This window comes from Mus caroli, unplaced genomic scaffold, assembly GCF_978045245.1.
Source record: "Mus caroli unplaced genomic scaffold, Mus_caroli_1 scaffold_14, whole genome shotgun sequence".
NCBI classification, from domain to species: domain Eukaryota; kingdom Metazoa; phylum Chordata; class Mammalia; order Rodentia; family Muridae; genus Mus; species Mus caroli.
The window spans coordinates 36787635-36807480 of record NW_028227269.1 but is presented as its reverse complement, the minus strand read 5'-3'; the positions used below and the strand labels follow the sequence as shown (position 1 = coordinate 36807480).

At 37.9% G+C, this 19846-nt stretch overlaps 1 protein-coding gene across 5 annotated transcripts in view; it reads right to left on the bottom strand.

The window, feature by feature from the left end:
• Positions 1-9401: 9401 nt before the first annotated feature.
• The window catches only part of Dgkb (diacylglycerol kinase beta), a 757709-nt gene continuing 747264 nt past the window's right edge, over positions 9402-19846 (bottom strand). For 4 of the 5 annotated variants that reach the window (XM_029484790.2, XM_021178684.3, XM_029484791.2 and 1 more), the window contains one exon: positions 9402-13265. In XM_029484790.2, coding sequence (XP_029340650.1) covers positions 13158-13265 — 108 coding nt within the window. In that variant the 3' untranslated portion in view covers positions 9402-13157. The remainder of the gene's footprint in view (positions 13266-19846) is intronic. The other variant, XM_021178687.3, reaches the window with a different exon arrangement.

Here is a 19846-nt window from a genome sequence, read left to right as displayed (position 1 = left end):
ACATATGCAGCAAAGGATTGCCTTATCTGGCATCAATGGGAGGGGATGCCCTTGGTCCTGTGGAGACTTGATGCCCCAGTGTAAAGTGATGCTAGAAGGGTAAGGCAGAAGTGGGTAGATGGGTGGATGAGCACCCTCTCAAAGGTAAAAGGGAAGTGGGATTGGACAGGGGGTTTGCAGATTGGGGATCAGGAATGGGAACAACATTTGAAATGTAAATAAATTAAATAACCAATTTAAAATAAATAAAACTAACATTCACCAACAGAATCTCATGAAACAAAACACTTCTGGACAGCAAAGGAAACAGCCTATGGCATGAAGAAGGACCCTACAAAATGGAAGAAAATCTTTGCCGACTCTATACCAGAGAATGGATGAATATTTAGAATAACAAGGAACTAAAGCTGACCATCAAGAATACTACCAACTGAATTAAAATAGGCTATAGTATTAAATATCTTCTCAGAAGATAGAAACATGTTCAATGCATATAAAAAGGTGTTCAAAAAACGTTAGTCTTCCAGGAAAAACAAATCGAAATTATTTTCAGATAATTTTATCCCTGTCAAAAGTGCCAATAATTACAATGACAATTAGTGTGGAGTTTTCCAAAAAGGTTAGAAGTATAGCCTCTTTTATCATTCTTGGCTGTACAGCAAAAGTTGCCACATTTTCCTACAGAAATACTTGCTCATCCAAACTCAGTGGTGTTCTGTTAACAATGACCAGTAAATTGAATTATCCTATTAGTTACTGAATTAATCTATGAGTTTCAGGCTTGCATGTGAGTGTTGGCCCATGCAAATATTGATTATTGGAAACATGAATGCAAAGATGGGTAAAATAATTTGTAAATTTGTTAATAAGGTTTCCCAATGAAACCTTAGCTTTTGTATTTGCTAAGTGAAAAAAAATACCTGTGGGGTTACTACTGAGTATTCAGATTCATGGATAAATGAGGGCTGTGATTTTTGCTAATGTGTGAGTTAAAATAAAAGATGAAATGGACCATGATGGTCTATTTTCAATAAGACATTTATCTTTGGTATGAAATTCAGTGACTAGGTGATACACAATTATTCTCCTTCTAGTTGTCAACTAAATTTACCAGTCTTTGTATGATATATCAGCTATATATGTGAACAAATATTAGACAAAATTTGTATTTTCCTAGAAAGAAGTCTCTAATGATAGAATATAAACATTGAGAATAAAAAAACAGAAAACAAAACCTATGATATAACAACCTCAAAAGAAACACCAGATATTTAGAACTACATATGTTAAGGTAATCTAAAATATTGCAAGCCAAAGCCAAGTATTTCTTGACAGATGTGCAAGAGGAACTCACAGCATATAGTTGCTTGAGAGCATAGAGTTACAAACATGTATAAATATTTTGAAAATATTATTTAGCCCACCTGCAGCTCTTAAATATGGCTAAATGTACTTAATTCCTTCTATTTATTATTTCTGCATGAATTTCACTGTAACTCACAATGTGTTTGATGGTTAGCAGTGAAACAAGCGTCAAATGCTCAAATACCTTTCTCACTCAGCAATTAGGAATTCACTTCAGACATGAAGGAATGCATGTCTGAAGATGCAAGAGTTCAAGAGGATAAAGAGAATCAGAGGGCAGTGGTCTGCAAATTTCTTGGAGACCTATGAATTTCACTAGAAGAATATTCTAGGCCAACTGTTATCCAAATATAACACCTTTCTTGATATATTATAAAGGGTAAATATTCCTGCCATTCCTCTCATTAACTGTGCAGTGCTGTTGACAAAAACATAATTCATGTGGATTTTCATTATTCTTACCCTTTAATCACTCAAAATACTTTATTGCAATGCAAGGGAATACAGATACATTGTCATACATAAACTTTTCACACTTCTACGAGATCCCAATAATTTACTGTTCTCAGCACAGAATCATTTTCCAAAATGTACTCAATAAAGACTTGGCCAAATTCTGTAGTGTGTTTATTTCTTGTCCCCATGAGCCAGGTTTATGTCAGGTGTTTTTCTATTAAAGACTTAAGTGAAGAGAACTTTTTCTCTTTGTTTTATAATTGAAGAGTCTGAACTTGGTGATCCTTGGTAACCCCTAAAGATTATTGTGCTACAATGCAATCCCACTCTGTGGTTACTTTTGTGAATCTGTTTCAGATTAGAAAAGTATGTCTCTGAATGTGTCTATGAAATATTTCTAGAGGCAGCTGCCCCTATGAATGAAGCAATGTGAGGAAACCCATTGCAAATTTGGGTGGTACTATCCCCTAGGCTGGGAGCCCAGGTGCATTAAAAAGAAAAATAGGAGAAAACAAAGAAGTGCAAGCTTTCTTCTCCCTCCTTATTGGTAGCCATGAGCTGAACAATTCTTTCTTCCAGGCGATTCTAATATTGATCTAAAATAAATCTCTATCTTAAGTTGATATCAAATAAAGCTATCATAGCAGTGAAGAGAGCCGGGACAGGGTCAAAATCACTGCTGTGATTCTAAGTCATGTCACCCTGAAGCCTTCGGAACTTGTTGTTTGCAAATTATTGTGGAAACAATTTGGAAAAGTACCAAATGCAAAGGATTCCTAGAATGAGGTAAGCAGAGATAAATGATCCTTGGGTTGAGAGCTTGGAAGACCAGACTGCCAGGCAGAAAGCAGTGCCTGGCAGCACTCTTTGAGGGAAGATGACTAGAAGAAAAATGGGCAAACTGGTCTGTAGGAGTGAAGATCAAGGAAGCTCAGCATATGATTTGTGGCATTCATTATGACTCTCTTGTATCCAAGTGTACAGTGGGGTAACAAAATGTCTAACAGGAAGATTTGAGGGGCCTGTTCAAACGAAGGGTATGACAATAGTTTTTTATCTTTTTTTAATCAGGTATTTTCTTCATTTACATTTCAAATGCTATCCCGAAAGTCCCCTGTTGTGTGTGGCAGTGCACCTTTGTAACTCCAGTATAGAGGGACAAAGCCAGGCAGATCCTGGGAGGCAAATGAACTGAAGCACTAATCCTAAGGTTTAGTGGGAAATCCTCCTCAAGGCAATATGGTAGATGTGCTTCACCAGATTCTTCATGCACTTACTTGCATACATAGACTTCTTTCTTTTTTATTTATTTTTTATTAGATATTTTCTTCATTTACATTTCAAATGCTATCCGAAAAGTCCCCTAGTCTTCCCCCACCCCCCGCTCCCTGCTCCCCAACCTAACCACTCCCACATCTCTGGCACTGGCATTCCCTTGTTTGGGGCATATAATCTTCTCAAGACTAAGGGCCTATCCTCCCTCTAAGCCATCCTCTGCTACATATGCAACTAGAGACACGAGCTCTGGGGCTACTGGTTAATTCATAATGTTGTTCCACCTATAGGGTTGCAGACCCCTTCAGCTCCTTGGGTACTTTCTCTAGCTTCTTCATTGGGGCCCCCGTGTTCCAGCCAATAGATGACTGTGAGCATCCACTTCTGTATTTTCCAGGAACTGGCACAGCCTTACAAGAGATAGCTATATCAGGGTCCTGTCAGCAAAATCTTGCTGGCATTATGAGTGGGGCAGTCTCTGGATGGTCCTTCCTTCTGTCTTAGCTCTGAAGTTTGTATCTGTAACTCCTTCCATGGGTATTTTCTTCCCCATTCTAAGAAGGAATGAATTATCCACACTTCGGTCTTCATTCTTTTTGAGTTTTATTTATTTTTTTTTCACTGTTTTTTTTTTATTACATATTTTCCTCAATTACATTTCCAATGCTATCCCAAAAGTCCCCCATACCGCCCCCCACTTCCCTACCCTCCCATTCCCATTCTTTTGGCCCTGGCATTCCCCTATATTGGGGCATATAAAGTTTGCAAGTCCAATGGGCCTCTCTTTCCATTGATGGCCGACTAGGCCATCTTTCGATACATATGCAGCTAGAGACAAGAGCTCCGGGGTACTGGTTAGTTCATCATGTTGTTCCAACTATAGGGTTGCAGATCCCTTTAGCTCCTTGGGTACTTTCTCTAGCTTCTCCATTGGGAGCCCTGTGATACATCCAATAGCTGACTGTGAGCATCCACTCCTGTGTTTGCTAGGCCCCTGCATAGTCTCACAAGAGACAGCTATCTTTGGGTCCTTTCAGCAAAATCTTGCTAGTGTATGCAATGGTGTCAGCGTTTAGAAGCTGATTATGGGATGGATCCCTGGATATGGCAGTCTCTAGATGGTCCATCCTTTCATCACAGCTCCGAACTTTGTCTCTGTAACTCCTTCCCTGGGTGTTTTGTTCCCAATTCTAAGAAGGGGCACAGTGTCCACATTTTGGTCTTCATTCTTCTTGAGTTTCATGGGTTTAGCAAATTGTATCTTATATCTTGGGTATCCTAAGTTTTGGGCTAATATCCACTTATCAGTGAATACATATTGTGTGAGTTCCTTTGTGATTGTATTACCTCACTCAAGATGATGCCCTCCAGGTCCATCCATTTGGCTAGGAATTTCATAAATTCATTCTTTTTAATAGCTGAGTAGTACTCCATTGTGTAAATGTACCATAATTTCTGTATCCATTCCTCTGTTGAGGGACATCTGGGTTCTTTCCAGCTTCTGGCTATTATAAATAGGGCTGCTATGAACATAGTGGAGCATGTGTCCTTCTTACCGGTTGGGACACCTTCTGGATATATGCCCAGAAGAGGTATTGCTGGATCCTCCGGTAGTACTATGTCCAATTTTCTGAGAAACCGCCAGACTGATTTCCAGAGTGGTTGTACAAGCTTGCAATCCCACCAACAATGGAGGAGTGTTCCTGCTTTGCAAATTGTATCTTGGGTATTCTAAGTTTCTGGGCTACTATCCACTTATCAATGAGTGCATATAATGTGTGTTCTTTTGTGATTGCATTAACTCACTCCGGATGATATCCTCCAGATCTATCCATTTGCCTACAAATTTCATACATTCATTGTTTTTAATAGCTGAGTAGTACTCCATTGTGTAAATGTACCACATTTTCTGTATCCATTCCTCTGTTTAGGGAAATCTAGTTTTACCCTCAGCTTCTGGCTATTATAAATAAGGTTGTCTAGGGCATAATTTCCCTCCTTGTGTTGGATTTTTCCCTTTATTATTCTTTGAAAGGCTGGATTCATGGAAAGATAGTGTGTGAATTTGGTTTTGTCATGGAATACTTTGGTTTCTCCATCTATGGTAATTGAGAGTTTGGCTGGGTATAGTAGCCTGGGCTGGCATTTGTGTTCTCTTAGTGTCTGTACAACATCTGTCCAGGATCTTCTGGCTTTCATAGTCCCTGGTGAGAAGTCTGGTGTAATTCTAATAGGCCTGCCTTTATATGTTACTTGACCTTTTTCCCTTACTGCTTTTAATATTCTATCTTCATTTAGTGCATTTGTTGTTCTGATTATTATGTTTCAGGAGGAATTTCTTTTCTGGTCCAGTCCATTTGGAGTTCTGTAGGCTTCTTGTATGTTCATGGTCATCTCTTTCTTTAGGTTAGGGAAGTTTTCTTCTATAATTTTGTTAAAGATATTTACTGGCCCTTTAAGTTGAAAATCTTCATTCTCATCTATATCTATTATCCTTAGGTTTGATCTTCCCATTGTGTCCTGAGTTTCCTGGATGTTTTGAGTTAGGTTCTTTTTGCATTTTGCATTTTCTTTGTTTGTTGTGTCCATGTTCCCTATGGAATCTTCTGCACCTGAGATTCTCTCTTCCATCTTTTGTATTTTGTTGTTGATGCTTACTTCTATGGTTACTGATTTCTTTCCTAGGATTTCTATCTCTAGAGTTGTCTATCTTTGGGTTTTCTTTATTGTTTCTACTTCCTTTTTTGATATTGGATTTTTTTTTCAATTCCATCACTTGTTTGGTTGTGCTTTCCTGTAATTCTTTAAGGGATTTTTGTGTTTCTTCTTTAAGGACTTCTTCCTGTTTAGCAGTATTCTTCTCTATTTCTTTAAGTGAGTTATTAATGCCCTCCTTAAAGTCTTCTACCAGCTTCATGAGATATGATTTTAAATCCAAGTCTTGTTTTCAGGTGTGTTGGGGTATCCAGGACTCGTTGTGATAGGAGTACTGGGTTCTGATGATGCCAAGCGGTCTTGGTTTCTGTTCATAAGTTTCTTACATTTGCCTTTTGCCATCTGGTGATCTCTGGTATTAGTTGTTCTAGCTGTCTCTGGCTGGAGCTTGTTCCTCTTGTGATTCTGTTAGCCTCTGTCAGCAGACCTGGGAGTATAGCTCTCTCCTCAGTCTCAGTGGTCAGAGCATTCTCTGCAAGCAAGCTCTCCTCTTGCAGGAAAGGTGCCCAGAGGTCTGGAGCTCAGCTCTGCCTCCTGGCTGAAGATGAAGGCCCAAAGGGAGCCTGTCCAAGAAGCTATGTTACTTCTGCAGCCAGTGTGCTCTCCTGCTAGGATTGGTCTTTGAGAGACCCAGGATACAAGATGGAGATCTCACCTGTGTCCTGGGGTCAGAAATAGTTCCATCCTGAACTATTTCTACTTACACTGTAAAATGCAGTTTAGAATTGTTTTCGTTTTTAATTTGAAGACAAGGAAAAAAGCTTGCCCTGGAATTTTCAGACTTGGAAGATGGGGCAGGAGGATAACAAGCTGAAAAACAATCTGATCTATGTAAGGCCTGAAATTTGAAATCTTCAATAGGGGGCCCCTGAGATGATTTAGTAGGTAATGATGCTTGTCTTGGTAGTCTGATAACCTGAAAGAAACTATATAAATGTGAGAGGAGAAAACTGGTTCCACAAAGTTGTCCTCTGTCTTTCACATGTATTCTCACAGGTTCACATGTACATTTGCACATAAACACATAATGAATAAAATTTTAGAATGTGATAAAATGGACTCTAGATTAGTGATTATCAACCTGTTCTGATTCTCAACCTGTGGGTCTACAACAATTTGGGGGGGGGGAGGTTCTTTCACAGGTATCACTATTAGATATCCTGCATATCATATATTTATGCTACTATTCATAACAGTAGCAAAGTTATAGTTATGACGTATCAATGAAAACAATCTTATGCTTTGGAGGTCACCCTAGCATGAGAAAGTGTATGAAATGGGTACAAAATATGAAAAGTTGAGAACCCCTCCTGTAGATCAAGGGCCTTAGTGTCTACTGTCTGTCTCTCTTAAAATTATATACAGTTTGTGCTTGGAATTTTTCCAGTTGTTCCAATGCTCGGAGTTCAGCAAGAACAATGTAATCATTGTATCTGGTAGCAAACAGATGAATACTTCTTGACATTGAGGTCCATTTGCTATCAGGCATGAGATCAAACTCTTCCAAATATTTCCTTATTCAATTCTATGTTGAAAATAAGTGTTGCCATCAGTGATAGTATTCATGTTTTTGAATAATTATTTTCTTTTCATATTACATTGTAATTCCAAGATGAGTGGTTTGTTTGTCTTTGTTAAGAAAGGGTATTAAAAGGTAATACTGGATGGCCTACATCTCTTTATGTAGAACAGGCTGATCTCAAATTTATAAGGATCTGCCTTCCTCTGTCTCCAAAGTGCTGAGATTAAACATGTGCACTGCCATACCTGTTGATACATTTATTTAATGTTAGTATAACAAGTGAAGTCATGGCTGTCATTTATGTTCATGTTATATTTAACTAGATATTGATGAAATTGAATCAAGTCTTTCAGGCTATGTGAGAGGCAGTGTGGCAAGGTGTTTAGGAAGACAGTACGTTATTCCATCTCAGGGATCATTCCTGACTGTCCCAGAAATTTCAATGTGTCTATGACTCTGTTTTTAATGTGGAGATGGTGTGGTTGATCATAGAAATTGTGTAAAAGAGTTCATTTATGTGGAAAACTATGTTAGAGATTGAATAAACACTACATAAGCATCAGAGTTTGATTTTATTGAAAAAATTACATTGCTAATACCTAACTCATCTGCCTGTTTTACACTAAGTCAATGCAGTATACAGGGGATGGACAACCCATGGTTTCATATTACCTCACTGGCTAATCTAGCTTTTGCAGATTAATTTTCATGACCTGTGACTATATATGCCAAGTGACCTACTTCTCTTACTTACCACTTTTCTAGCTTGTCCCTTGCTGTTCAGCCTAAAGTCTATGAAGTACATGGATCCTGTGCCCCCCCAACCCCCATACCCTTTGAGAGAGCAGCTTAGGATAAATTCTGATCACTAAATGAAATAAGAGGACTTCTGGGCTGGTGTCTTCCCAGGGCAAGGAAAGAGGCTTCAGTGTATGAGAGCCATGGGTCATAGTTCTCCTTCTTGCCATTCTTCCCAGAACCTGCCAGGTCTGGATGGGTGTCCCTCCAGGAAAGGAATACTCTCTGCAGTACTTGTGACAGAATGTGTAGGGACTAGAGGAATGATTCAAACAGCACCTTTGATATGGAACCTCTGGCCAGTGATAGGCATATAGAGCATAATAGTCCATGGAGTTTTATTAACAGTACCAAAGTAGTTTTCATCAGGATTAGTTTTTCCTAAGATCAACTAAGCAGATAATCAATATTTACAATGGAAGATGTTTTTTGGATAAGAGACTCAGCCATTACTTGTCCCATATTTAATACTGAGTATTTAGTCTTACCACTAAAACCAATAGCATTTCAGTATTCTGGAACTTAAAATTTTAAAGAAGTTATACAAAATGTGTAAAGTTCTGGAATGGGAACCGCACCACATTACTACTTTGAGGCTGCTAAATTCAGAACATTTGAGAATTACTGTTTTATTTTTCCCCATTCATTTCTACTTGTTTGCTTGCTTCTCTTTCCCATCCATATTCCCTGCCTTGACTTTCCATGACATTTGTAAACTGAAAACATGGTACACATGATCCATTGATCAATTCTCTAATAGTTAATGAATCAAGGTGATGGAGCACAGAGGAGTGGATTGTGTGATTTGTGTCTCATATACTCATGTTCTCTTATTCTGACTTTTCTTATTCATATTTATTTCTCTTTGTAAAATTCTAGATCTTCAAAAGTGCCATTTGTAGACCTACCTTCTCTTAAGGTAATTTGGAATGACTCCCTAATTCCATCATTTCCCTTAAACATAATTAATACTTCATATATATAATTCAATCAATATAGTGTAGTCATTAACACATTCAACTCTTCTAGTAGATGTGAATATTTAGAGAAAAGAACACACCCTTGAGAAATATTTTGTAATTGTTTCAAGCCGTTTGAAAATATTTGCCTCAGCTAACACACAAATGATAGCTGATGCCTGTTCCAGAATATAATTAGAAATTAATTTCACATTGAAATTCAGTTGTATTCTTTATAACCCTTCACTTAGTTTGTTGACCTTTTTTGGATCGGCAAAAATACTATATGATCAAAAATATAGTGTAGGGCAAAAAGCATCACAATGTTGAATGGTTTGGTTTTTAAAGACAAGTGATTTAATCCCCAAACACAGTCTTCTTGTTCCTGACAAAGGCAAGGTGGCGTGCACAGGTCCTCGAATGGAAAGACACTAAGGATGTTCTCATAGATATTTCACATGAAAGGAGCATTTGGTACAAGACAAATGATGCCCAAGTGAATGACTAACACTTTTATTTCAAAAACCAGGATTTGGACATAACACTTTCTGAGAAAATAATTAAGATAGTTTAATCACACAAACCCTATGTTTTAAACACAATAAGAATATATAGAAAGGTTCAAATGAGAATTTACTCAAACCTTTAAACACAATTCAATTCAGTTGGCTGGTTTAAGGAGGTGATTTCTGTCTTTCACAGAACAAGAGGCTTTTCTTAGATTTATTTATTATTTTTATTACATTCCACAGTCTCAATATATGCTATAAGTGCTATAAAGGTATATTCTTTAATGTGGAATATATGTTATGCATCAATTAATTCTTTGAGGGTTATATGTACCATAAAAATATGCCTTTCTTTTTCTCAAAACCAACAGAAAACCAGCTAACACTAACAGAAAAAGGAAAGGAACCACCCAAGAGCCCTAGCTAGTGTGAGTAGCATCGACAGTCTCAGATTCAAACAGATTCTGCCCCAGAAAAAGTATTTAGCTCCACTCCCTAATACAAGACACCCAAACAAAGTGGGAAATGGATGTGTGGCTCCACAGTGCTCATTGTTTTACATTCTTGCTTTCAGGAGACTGTCTACACTGAACTCCTGATAAGAGAGCCCTAGAAAAGCAACTACCACATAACCCAGTCAAAGAAAAGACTTTTTTCTTCTATTACAAAATCTTGATTATCACTCTCCACATCAAATACACACGATACACACATGATGGAGAGTGAGAAAATACACATGTGATGTTTGAAATACTGAATGCACATAGATACCGCCCTTCCTATTTCCTGAAAGTATGCATTTCCAGGTTTTTTTTTTTCTGGAATCTGTCATCTCTGTTTATGAACTTAGTGTATGGCAGTGTTTAGCAGGGTATGAAATTCTATTCTTGAGATCCTGTGACCTTTGTAAGTTAGCGAAATATTCGCTTTTTATACCACTTTACTTGGAACTTTATCACTACTATGTCTACAATAGTTAAAAAAGGTTGACTCAACACCTCCAACACCCACACACCTGGAAGAAAAGTTTCCATTTTGTAAAGCTAACATTCATTATTCAGTATTTTAATATGCCATAGAACTTTCCATTTAGAATTTTCCTTAAAATATATATTCTTCACATGAAGCTGTCATAAAAAAGAAGAGAATATCTTCTCTTATTTCAAAGCCATCAAAGTAGATTAAAAAAAAAAAAAAAAAAAAAAACCTACTTTCCAAACCCCAGGAGTAGTGTACTCAAAGGGCAAGCACGTCAGTTATCTTTTTTTTTTTTTTTTAAAAAAGAGTTTAGAAAAGTCTAAATTGATTCCTTTTTGAAGACGTATTAGTGTTACCCATGAATCTAATGGACTGAAATGTAGTACCTATTAACACTGGTGATGGTCATGCAGTTTTGCTAAAGTGAAGCAGTGGCCCACTATGTCAGCTACAGAGACCATCGGGGCCAGTTCTTTAGTTTTCTGCTATCGTTTCCCAGTGCACAGACGCTGCAAATAATTCAGAAACTGCTGCTGCCTTAATGTCTTTCAGAACATGAAATAATTTGTGGATTCAAAATAACGTTTTGGCACAAGGTCTGCCTGCCCACTGTAGAAAATCTCATCAATTTGTGTAAAAATATTTATTACCTGTAACCGGAGATGCACAAAAGCAAAAGATGTGTTATGTAACATTATGTGAGTGGTACATTTGTGGTTGTTTTGAGCATTATTTTGGTCTAGATTACTGTTCTGATGAATAACTATTTTATTATTACTATACTAGGACAACTGATTGCTGTACTGAATTTGCAATTTTAATCATAATTTTCCTGGGTAAGCTAAATTATGTCTTAATTCTATTCAAAAGCTTTTATTTTTGAAGCAATTAAAGTTATTGTTGATTGGTATTTAGCATCCAATGTTCCTGGAATACTAAAGGAATACACTTTATACATAATCTTCCCTTACAGAGCATTGCTTGAGAGTGGCTATTTGATACAACAGCATTCACTTGAGTTTTCAAACCAAAGAAGTAAAATTACAGCAATTTCACTTGAAATCAATAAATCCATGCACAGGGTTGTGTTCAACAGAATCACTAACTGCTATTTGTTATTCAAAGATGAAAGAATCAATAGAAAAATAGAACTGATAAATCATTAGCACTTTAATGTAGAGCAGAGAGGAAAGCTGATAAATCATGCATTTCAAGCACTCGTTTTCCTGATGGCGTGGCGTCTGAAAACATAAATCGTGCAGTGATGAGATGCAGGTCAGTGTGACTGAACTACACTGAGACTGCTCAGAGTATTTCGTTTCATATGATAGCCTCAAAGAAACACCATGAAGAGTAGTGGTTCCACATTTTTTTTTTTATAGAATCAGAGACCAGACCATGCCTTGAACACACCTTAAACAGTGAGCTAGGCCTTATATATTCCCAAAACATTTTAATGTCATAGAGATGGGGCAGGAATGAAGGAGTAGGGAGAGGCTAATTGCATGCATGATTTGCTTCAATGAGCTCAGTAGTATTGCAGGTACCAATCTACCCGAGAGGAACCAATGCTGTCGTTTACCTTCGTGAAGTGCACTTAACAGATCCATCAAAAAATCACAGTCATATATGGTAGGGGGACCAAATGCCATGAAATTGGCAATTGAGATTTGATTATGCTGTATGATTTTTCTGGTTTTGAATGGTGAGCATTTTAATCACAATAAATGGGTAACTCACTCTCTTCTGACATTTTACTTTCACAAACTCATAAGAGCTCTAATTTCTGATTCTTTGGTGGGAAACAGATTCAATAGGCACATGGTTCAAACCATCTATTTGGCTACTACTGTGATTATGCATTTGTGTCTAGATTCTTATGTAGAAATGAATAAAGCTTGCTATATAATCACAATTACTCCCAGTAATATATTTTCTCTCATGTTTTTGGAGTTAAAACAAAACTAAACAAACTGAAAATCATTTTCTAGTGTTTTAACTCAAGAAAAATCTTATGCCTGATATTTTAGTGTCTTCTGGGAAGAGTAAAGGTACTGAAAAACAGTATTTAGATAGAACATGTTATCATTGACAATGCTTTAATAAAATCTTTGAATTTAGCATCTTCTTAAGCCACGGGTCGAACACCAGGGATGCAGTGACTCTAATAGGCAAAGGATGGCAGTTTGCACTTGGGATTGTTGCAGCTGTAGTTATGACTACTTGCCAATGACAGCAACTATACAAAGGCATCCTTTCCCATCATATTTCTTTGATCTTTTGCATGTTTTTTTTTTCTCACAGCCAGTAAGTGGAAATGGCATAAGATGCATTTGGAAAACAGAAACGCTATGGGAGTGCATGCAACTAAAATATGCAGTATCACATCATAGAAACTTCTACTTTTTCATGCAAATAGGCCTGTAAAAACAGAGACAACAAATTTTCTAATAGCCAAATTTTACATCAGCTCAATAACAAAAACTGTGAATTCCATGATTTTGTAGGAGCAGGAGACGTGAAATGGTTCAAAGTGTTCCATGGCCCAAGTATGCTATTTAGATTTCTCCCGATGGAGGCTCACTCCTTGCTTCTGTTTCTTGTTCTTTTGATAAGTGAGCAGAATAATCCAGTTTTGGGTGGAGGGCCCATCAGCATTGGGGCTTGGTTCTTGTGTGTAATTTTTATCTAGGAAAGAGAAAGAGTGATATCAAGACAAGATATTAAATTCGAGGAACCTCTGCTGCTCTGCTTCATGAGTTACACAAAGTTAAAATTCAATTTCAGAAATTCTGAAAATATTTAAGGGAGACAAGGACATACTTTTAAATAATTCTCACATGCCAGCCAAACATAGAAAATATCTGGTCACGATTTTAATATGGTCTTATATCTAACTCACTAGTACTACTCCAGTCTCTCAGACCTCTTAATTTAGATTGCATGAGTAACCAGTGTCATGTCATAACCATTAGTCACATATTATCGAAATGGGAAAAGATGTGCTATAACTCTCTTCAATCCATGGTCCAGTGTTAGGAGGTACTTAGCATTAGCCAAATCTTATTTATCTTTTTAATCACATTGTTTCTCTCTTTCAACACAAGCTGCAAGGCTTCATTTCCAAACAATCATTAAGAATGAAAGTCAAAAGTTAACACGCATGAAAGGTCAGAAATGATCTCTCTAATTTGTTAATTAATTGATAATACAATAGAATCAGATACTGAGAAAGTCTGCTTAAGGCAATCAGAGGCACTGTTCCAAAGACACTCCTGTTGGTTTCTGTGGTATAAAACTACGAATCACCTTAAATGAGACAACCTTAAAGTAGATTATGTCTGCAATTTTCTCTAATTCAACTCTAAATTAGAGAAGACATTTTATGAATATATGCTATGCTCAAAGCTAATTGAAAGCAATTATCAAAGTGGCATTTTGTCTGTGACTTTAAGATACATTGTAAGATAATAAATGATTCTCATTATGTAATAAAAAGGTCACATCTTGCCTTAGGCTATGAGTTTTTCAAAAGCAATCTGAGACATTTTCTTTAGCGAACTGCGACTAATACAAGAGCCATCGCTTATTAAATATCAGTTGTCACCTGTGCAGCATCTGCACTAGAGATGAGCATTCCTTTCAAAAAGAAACACCACCTCATTAAAGGCTGAAAAAAAATCTATCTCTGAAAGTGCATACCTGACATTTTCAAGTTAAAATAAATCCCCTTCACTTGTCATTCACTAATAGCAATGAAGCAAAAAATAAAAAAATAAAATAGATGTTTGTCACATGAATCACATCATTAAATCAGTATTAGGACTTTTGGGAAATGAAAATTCATATTCTAGAAAGGCAGAAGTACATTTAAAAAAACACAAACGAACAAAAATCTTTAAATATGTTGGAAGCAGACTATTCAGGAAAGATACATTTTTTTAATGTAAATACATTGCATTTGTAAAGGCTGATAGTCCAAGCTAGTCCCAAGCTCTCTGGATGCTGACTTTATTTTATATTTGTTCTCTATGATGTGAGAAATGGGTAGCCATCAGTTAAGATGTCAAAATACCCCCTTCATATGTAGATTAAAAATGATCTCCACCAAACTTTCCCTTCTCAATTCAAGTTTCTATCACACTGAAAATTAATTGATTGATTTCTATTTTTATTAGTTTGATTTTTGACAATCTCATATATCCTTTATCTTCTTCCCAACCAACTAACTTTTCTCTTCATCTCATCCAGGCTCCATCTTACTTTCAGGTTGTTGCTGTGGTTGTTGTGTGACCAAATGGGTTCTACATGGACCATTTATGGAGATACAGGTGTGAAGCTAGGTACCAGGGCATCAATAACTTAGCAGCAGCTCCATCCATCACAGAGGACAGTGACCTTCTCTTCTCATACAGTACTGGGTTGCTGTGAGCTCCCTTATAAGGAAGAGACCCAAGCTTCTCTTCTATCCTGACTCAGTCTCTAAGCCACTGATTTTTAACTCCGACTTCTTTAGATGGGATCTCATACAGTATCTTGGATTATTTACTCATTTAGTAGAAATTATGCTACTCTTCCTTTACTGCAGACATCGCACCAATAAATTAGAATAAATACACAATATGTAATCATTGCTTTCAAGAAATGAAAGTACTCTACAAAGGAAAAATTAACAATCATCTACAATAACATTTGAAATGTTGAAATAGGGAGCAAAACAGAAAAGGATTTTTTTTCAGTTCTGAAATGGAATCATTTTATGCAAAATGTTATTTTTAAATGAGCACCTAAGAAAGTAGTTATTATATATTACTTAAATGATGACTCTATCTTCAGATGAAAATAAACAAAATGAACAAAATTAGAACATAAGTTTTGTATTTGTAGTTCAGGGCCTACATCTACTATCAGTTAAAATAGGATAGGGTCATTTTGGAAAGTGCTATAATTATTAAGATTTTATAAGAAATCTTTCTAGTCACATAAAATCAGCATCATTTTAGATGAGGTACAGCTAATAGTTCACAAAAGGAAGACCTATGAAACTCGTATATTGGACATCATTTGAAAAAATAAATCTTGGTTCTAATTCTGTTAAAAATAGCATCTCACTCTGTGCTTTTGATATTATGAGGCCCTAATGCTCAGATCACGTTTTCATTTTAGAAGAAGTATATGAACCAGTGTGGTTTATGCAATTATCTATAACCTGTCCTCTTGTTTGTTTGCTATTTCCTATCATCAGTGTACACAATTTCCTTTTAAAATACAAATTTATTTCTACAAAAACAAAATGAGAATTCATTAGTTGTGCTTTTCTTTTGGCCAGAAGAGATAACAAGGGAGAAACTTGTACTCACATACTTTCTAACACACATCCAAGCATTGAGCATACAGCATCTCATTGGAAAATTATACTTATTCTTATACTTCCTGAAGTAAAAATAATACCATTAAGATGTAGCTTCATGAAGACAGCAAAACATTGTTATAAAATGTGCAAAATGACAAATACTGTCCTCAAAGGATGGACATTCTAATCTTCTATAAAACTATGGTGGAAGAAGAGAAGCATTTTTACTGAGCTGGGCATAGGTAAATGTCTGCAATTTTAGTACCTAGCAGACCATGGCAGGAGGAACACTGACTAGGTACTGTTTCCAATAGAAAAGCAAAAATGAAACAAAAAAGTGAAGGCACTTCCACTGATAAAAGTTTAATGTAGTATATGGCTGTAATTACAGTCTCCAGGAGTCTGAGACAGGAAGATAGCCAGCTAGACCCAGTCTAAAATAGGAAACAAATTAGAAAATTCCATATGGAGAAAAGCACCTGGGAAGCAAGGGCACAGGGTCGGCTGACACTCGCCAGCTACCCACAACACCCGCCACAGGATCTTAAGACTTCTGGTGAGTGGAACACAGCTTCTGCTCCAATCCAATTGCGCACAGGACCTGAGACTGCACTAGTTAGGGAAGCAGAAACCGGCCTGAGTAGGGCCACAGGCCTCATCCGGCCGGATCAGCACCTGGGTAGCTAGAGCACAGGGTCGGCTGACACCCGCCAGCTACCCACGACCCCCGCCGCAGGATTTTGAGACTGCTGGTGAGTGGAACACAGCTTCTGCTCCAGTCCAGTCACGCGGGACCTGAGACTGCTCTGGTTGGGGAGAGAGAAATCCGGCCTACATAGGGCCACAAGCCTCCTCCGGTCAGAAAAGCACCTGGGTAGCAAGGGCGCAGGGTCGGCTGACACTCACCACCTACCCACAACACCCTCCACAGGATCTTAAGACTTCTGGTAAGTGGAACACAGCTTCTGCTCCAAACCAATTGCGCACGGGACCTGAGACTGCATTAGTTAGGGAAGCAGAAACCGGCCAGAGTAGGGCCACAGGCCTCATCCTGCCGGATCAGCACCTGGGTAGCTAGAGCGCAGGGTCGGCTGACACCCGCCAGCTACCCACGACCCCCGCCACAGGATTTTGGGACTGCTGGTGAGTGGAACACAGCTTCTGCTCCAATCCAATCACGCGGGACCTGAGACTGCTCTCGTTGGGGAGAGAGAAATCCGGCCTACATAGGACCACAAGCCTCTTCCTGTCAGAAAAGCACCTGGGTAGCGAGGGCCCAGGGTCAGCTGACACTCGCCAGCTACCCACAACACCCGCCACAGGATCTTAAGACTTCTGGAGAGTGGAACACAGCTTCTGCTCCAATCCAGTTGCGCGCGGGACCTGAGACTGCATTAGTTAGGGAAGCAGAAACTGGCCTGAGTAGGACCACAGGCCTCTTCCGGCTGGACCAGCACCTGGGTACTGCCAGCGACCCACGACCCCCGCCACAGGATTTTGAGACTTCTGGTGAGTGGAACACAGCTTCTGCTCCAATCTTTAAACAGTGACAACGACAACAACTAACCCCAGAGATTACCAGATGGCGAAAGGTAAACGTAATAATCTTACTAACAGAAACCAAGACCACTCACCATCATCAGAACCCAGCACTCCCACTTCGCCCAGTCCAGGGCACCCCAACACACCGGAAAAGATAGACACGGATCTAAAAGCATATCTCCTGATGAATGTAGAGGACTTCAAGAAGGACTTTAATAACACACTTAAAGAAATACAAAGGAACACTGGTAAACAGGTAGAAGACAAAAAAGAGGAAGCACAAAATTTTTTTAAAGAATTGCAGGAGAACACTGCTAAAGAGTTACAAATCCTTAACGAAAAACAGGATAACATAATCAAACAGGTAGAAGTCCTTAATGAAAAACAGGAAAACACATCCAAACAGATGATGGAAATGAACAAAACCATACTAGACCTAAAAAGGGAAGTAGACACAATAAAGAAAACCCAAAATGAGGCAACACTGGAGATAGAAACCCTAGGAAAGAAATCTGGAACCGTAGATACGAGCATCAGCAACAGAATACAAGAGATGGAAGAGAGAATCTCAGGTGCAGAAGATTCCATAGAGAACATCGGCACAACAATCAAGGAAAATGTAAAATGCAAAAAGATCCTAACTCAAAACATCCAAGAAATACAGGACACAATGAGAAGACCAAACCTACGGATAATAGGAGTGGATGAGAATGAAGATTTTCAACTCAAAGGACCAGCAAACATCTTCAACAAAATTATAGAAGAAAACTTCCCAAATCTAAAGATAGAGATGCCCATGAACATACAAGAAGCCTATAGAACTCCAAATAGACTGGACCAGAAAAGAAATACCTCCCGACACATAATAATCAGAACAATAAATGCTCTAAATAAAGATAGAATACTAAAAGCAGTAAGAGAAAAAGGCCAAGTAACATATAAAGGCAAGCCTATCAGAATTACACCAGATTTTTCACCAGAGACTATGAAAGCGAGAAGATCCTGGACAGATGTTATACAGACACTAAAAGAACACAAACTCCAGCCCAGGCTACTATACCCAGCCAAACTCTCAATTAACATAGATGGAGAAACCAAAGTATTCCACGACAAAACCAAATTCACACATTATCTCTCCACGAATCCAGCCCTTCAAAGGATAATAACAGAAAAAAACCAATACAAGGACAGGAACCACGCCCTAGAAACAACAAGAAGGTAATCCCTCAACAAATCTAAAAGAAGACAGCCACAAGAACAGAATGCCAACTTTAACAACAAAAATAACAGGAAACAACAATTACTTTTCCTTAATATCTCTTAATATCAATGGACTCAACTCCCCGATAAAAAGACATAGACTAACAAACTGGCTACACAAACAAGACCCAACATTTTGCTGCTTACAGGAAACTCATCTCAGAGAAAAAGATAGACACTACCTCAGAATGAAAGGCTGGAAAACAATTTTCCAAGCAAATGGTATGAAGAAACAAGCTGGAGTAGCCATTCTAATATCTGATAAGATTGACTTCCAACCCAAAGTCATCAAAAAAGACAGGGAGGGACACTTCATACTCATCAAAGATAAAATCCTCCAAGAGGAACTATCAATCCTGAATATCTATGCTCCAAATACGAAGGCAGCCACATTCATTAAAGAAAATTTAGTAAATCTCAAAGCACACATTGCACCTCATACAATAATAGTGGGAGACTTCAACACACCACTTTCACCAATGGACAGATCATGGAAACAGAAACTAAACAGGGACACAGAGAAACTAAGAGAAATTATGAATCAAATGGATCTGGCAGATATCTACAGAACATTCTATCCTAAAACAAAAGGATATACCTTCTTCTCAGCACCTCATGGACCCTTCTCCAAAATTGACCACATAATTGGTCACAAAACAGGCCTCAACAGATACAAAAATATTGAAATTGTCCCATGCATCCTATCAGATCACCATGGACTAAGGCTGATCTTCCATAACAAAATAAATAATAGAAAGCCAACCTTCACGTGGAAACTGAACAACACTCTTCTCAATGATACCTTGGTCAAGGAAGGAATAAAGAAAGAAATTAAGGACTTTTTAGAGTTCAATGAAAATGAAGCCACAACATACCCAAACTTATGGGATGCAATGAAAGCATTTCTAAGAGGAAAACTCATAGCTCTGAGTGCCTCCAAAAGGAAACTAGAGAGAGCACACATTAGCAGCTTGACAACATACCTAAAAGCACTAGAACAAAAGGAAGCAAATTCACCCAAGAGGAGTAGACGGCAGGAAATAATCAAACTCAGGGGCGAAATCAACCAAGTGGAAACAAGAAAAACTATTCAAAGAATCAACCAATCAAGGAG